This window comes from Mya arenaria, chromosome 9 (assembly GCF_026914265.1).
Source record: "Mya arenaria isolate MELC-2E11 chromosome 9, ASM2691426v1".
Lineage (NCBI taxonomy): Eukaryota > Metazoa > Mollusca > Bivalvia > Myida > Myidae > Mya > Mya arenaria.
Window position 1 is genome coordinate 50,338,690 of NC_069130.1, and position 2,006 is coordinate 50,340,695.

General features: G+C 39.8%; 1 protein-coding gene across 1 annotated transcript; it reads right to left on the minus strand.

Annotated features, from left to right (window-relative positions):
* Nucleotides 1-698: 698 nt before the first annotated feature.
* On the minus strand, nucleotides 699-1,512 carry LOC128246572 (uncharacterized). Its single transcript, XM_052964833.1, has one exon. It carries the CDS (start codon nucleotides 1,510-1,512, stop codon nucleotides 772-774), a length of 741 nt encoding a protein of 246 aa, XP_052820793.1. The 3' UTR covers nucleotides 699-771.
* Between the last annotated feature and the right edge of the window lie 494 nt (nucleotides 1,513-2,006).

Here is a 2,006-nt window from a genome sequence, read left to right on the forward strand (position 1 = left end):
GATAGTAAACTGATTTATCTTAGTAAAATTACGCTCACTTGTTAATAAATAGTCAATCACAGAACAGCCGTTATGAGACAAAAAAGTGTACTGATCTGTATTACCTAAACGACCGTTAGCAATGCGAAGGCTTGACCCCTTACAAATATCTAACAACTTTGTTCCGTGACTATTACTTGACCTGTCGATGGAGGCCCTATCTGGAGTACAATCAAAATTGCCATCTTGGCTGTCAATACAGCAATTAAACTTATCATGTATAACATAATCCTTTTTATTACCAACTCTACTATTAAGGTCACCACAAACAAAAACACAGCCCTTATCATCATATAAAGATATATCATTTTCTAATATGTCAAATAAATCAACATTGACTACATTATATATAGGTGAATCTTCTCCCCAAATGTAAGCTCCGCATAAATAAATATCTGCAGCGGTGTTAAAAAAAGCATGATCTAATTTTAGCCATAAAATCGTATCATAATGATTCTTAATAATTTCAATTCCTTCACTTAGATAATCCCTATAATACAAAACCAATCCCCCACTATTACGTTTAGCATATCTATTTTGAAATTTGCGATATAAATTGTGTGATTTAAAACCATTTAAATCGATCTTACTATCGGAATCACACCAAGATTCATATAAAAAACAAATATCATATTGTTCTAAAATATTAACAAATCCAGAACTTTCCTTCTTCTGTCGGGATAGTCCGTGAACGTTCCACGATAAAATTCGAAGTTCACCTTCCTCGTGTCCCTACAGCTTCACTGGCTTCCCGTCCACGTACAACGTGTCATACACGATCCACGAGCGGTGACCGTCCTTCCGGGCTTCCTTCATCTTCGGGACGAGTCGGCGCCGCTTGTCGAGCACTTCCGGAGGGAATTGTTCAAACATTTGGCAGCCCGTTCCTGCCAGGTGTTTCCACTGACGTCGCACAACCTCTCTGTCCTTGAAAAAAGTGAACTTTGCCACAATATTACGGATCTTGCCAACCACTGGTTGCCCCGGGGAACGATGCACGCGCTCAAAGCGCATAGCGTTGGCCGTCTCCTTTGCGATTTTGAGCGTCTCATGAAGATGGTTCCGTAGCTTTGCTTCGGTGACATCGGCAGGTTCGCTTCCAGTCGCGTTGTCTTCAGGGATGTTAGTGAAAACTAAATTGTTCCTCATTGACTGAGATTTGAGGTACGCTATGTCATCCCGTAGCTCCTCCCGCTGTCTTTCTAGCATAGTCACCCTCTCAGCCATCACACTTGCATCAACATCCGCCGATTCCACCTTGTCCTCAAGTTTATTAACCCGATCGTCGGTACGTTTAACACGGTCCTCTAGAGCAATCCACAATTTACGTAAATCTTTCTCAAAGTCTGTTACCTTACGCTCGAGGGCCTCGATTGAATTGAGTTTCTTTTCCATTACACAAAGCTTCTCGCCCATTTTCTTCATACAGTCCAGTAGGTCCTTGTTAGTCGGCTCACGGCCGCCTTCCGCCATTTTGAATGAACTATCAGATTCGATTTTTGTAGATGTAGCAAAAACTTCAGTTGTATCGTCGTATGCAGATTCGTTAGTATCTTGAAATAGTACAGCACTAGCCCTTCCCAATACTTCACTCACTGAAAAACCATTTTCATGCTCCTCGGACGGGCCTCTCGGTTTTGATGATTTGCTTTTGTTTGAATTATTTCCACTAGAATTTCTATCTTTCCTCTTTTTAGTCATGATTTAAAAACACACAATACATCCGTATGCACAAAAGTAACATGCTCAATGGTATTTTGTTTAAATCCAGGTGTTAGATTATGAATTAGACCTAAAAAATCCACAAAATTTATCCGCGCTCAAAAACACGTCCGTTCAGCTCCATATCACGTGACACGTAAATGTAAATGCAATGTAAAGGGTTACAACTTTTTTTGCTGTGGTATAAATGTATTTACTGCCAAATTACATGTTTTGGTTAATAACAGTCATTTTCAAATAAATCC

Excerpts from the sequence above, each read along its gene's own strand:
- LOC128246572 (XM_052964833.1), bottom strand. The coding sequence starts at position 1,512 with ATGGCGGAAGGCGGCCGTGAGCCGACTAACAAGGACCTACTGGACTGT.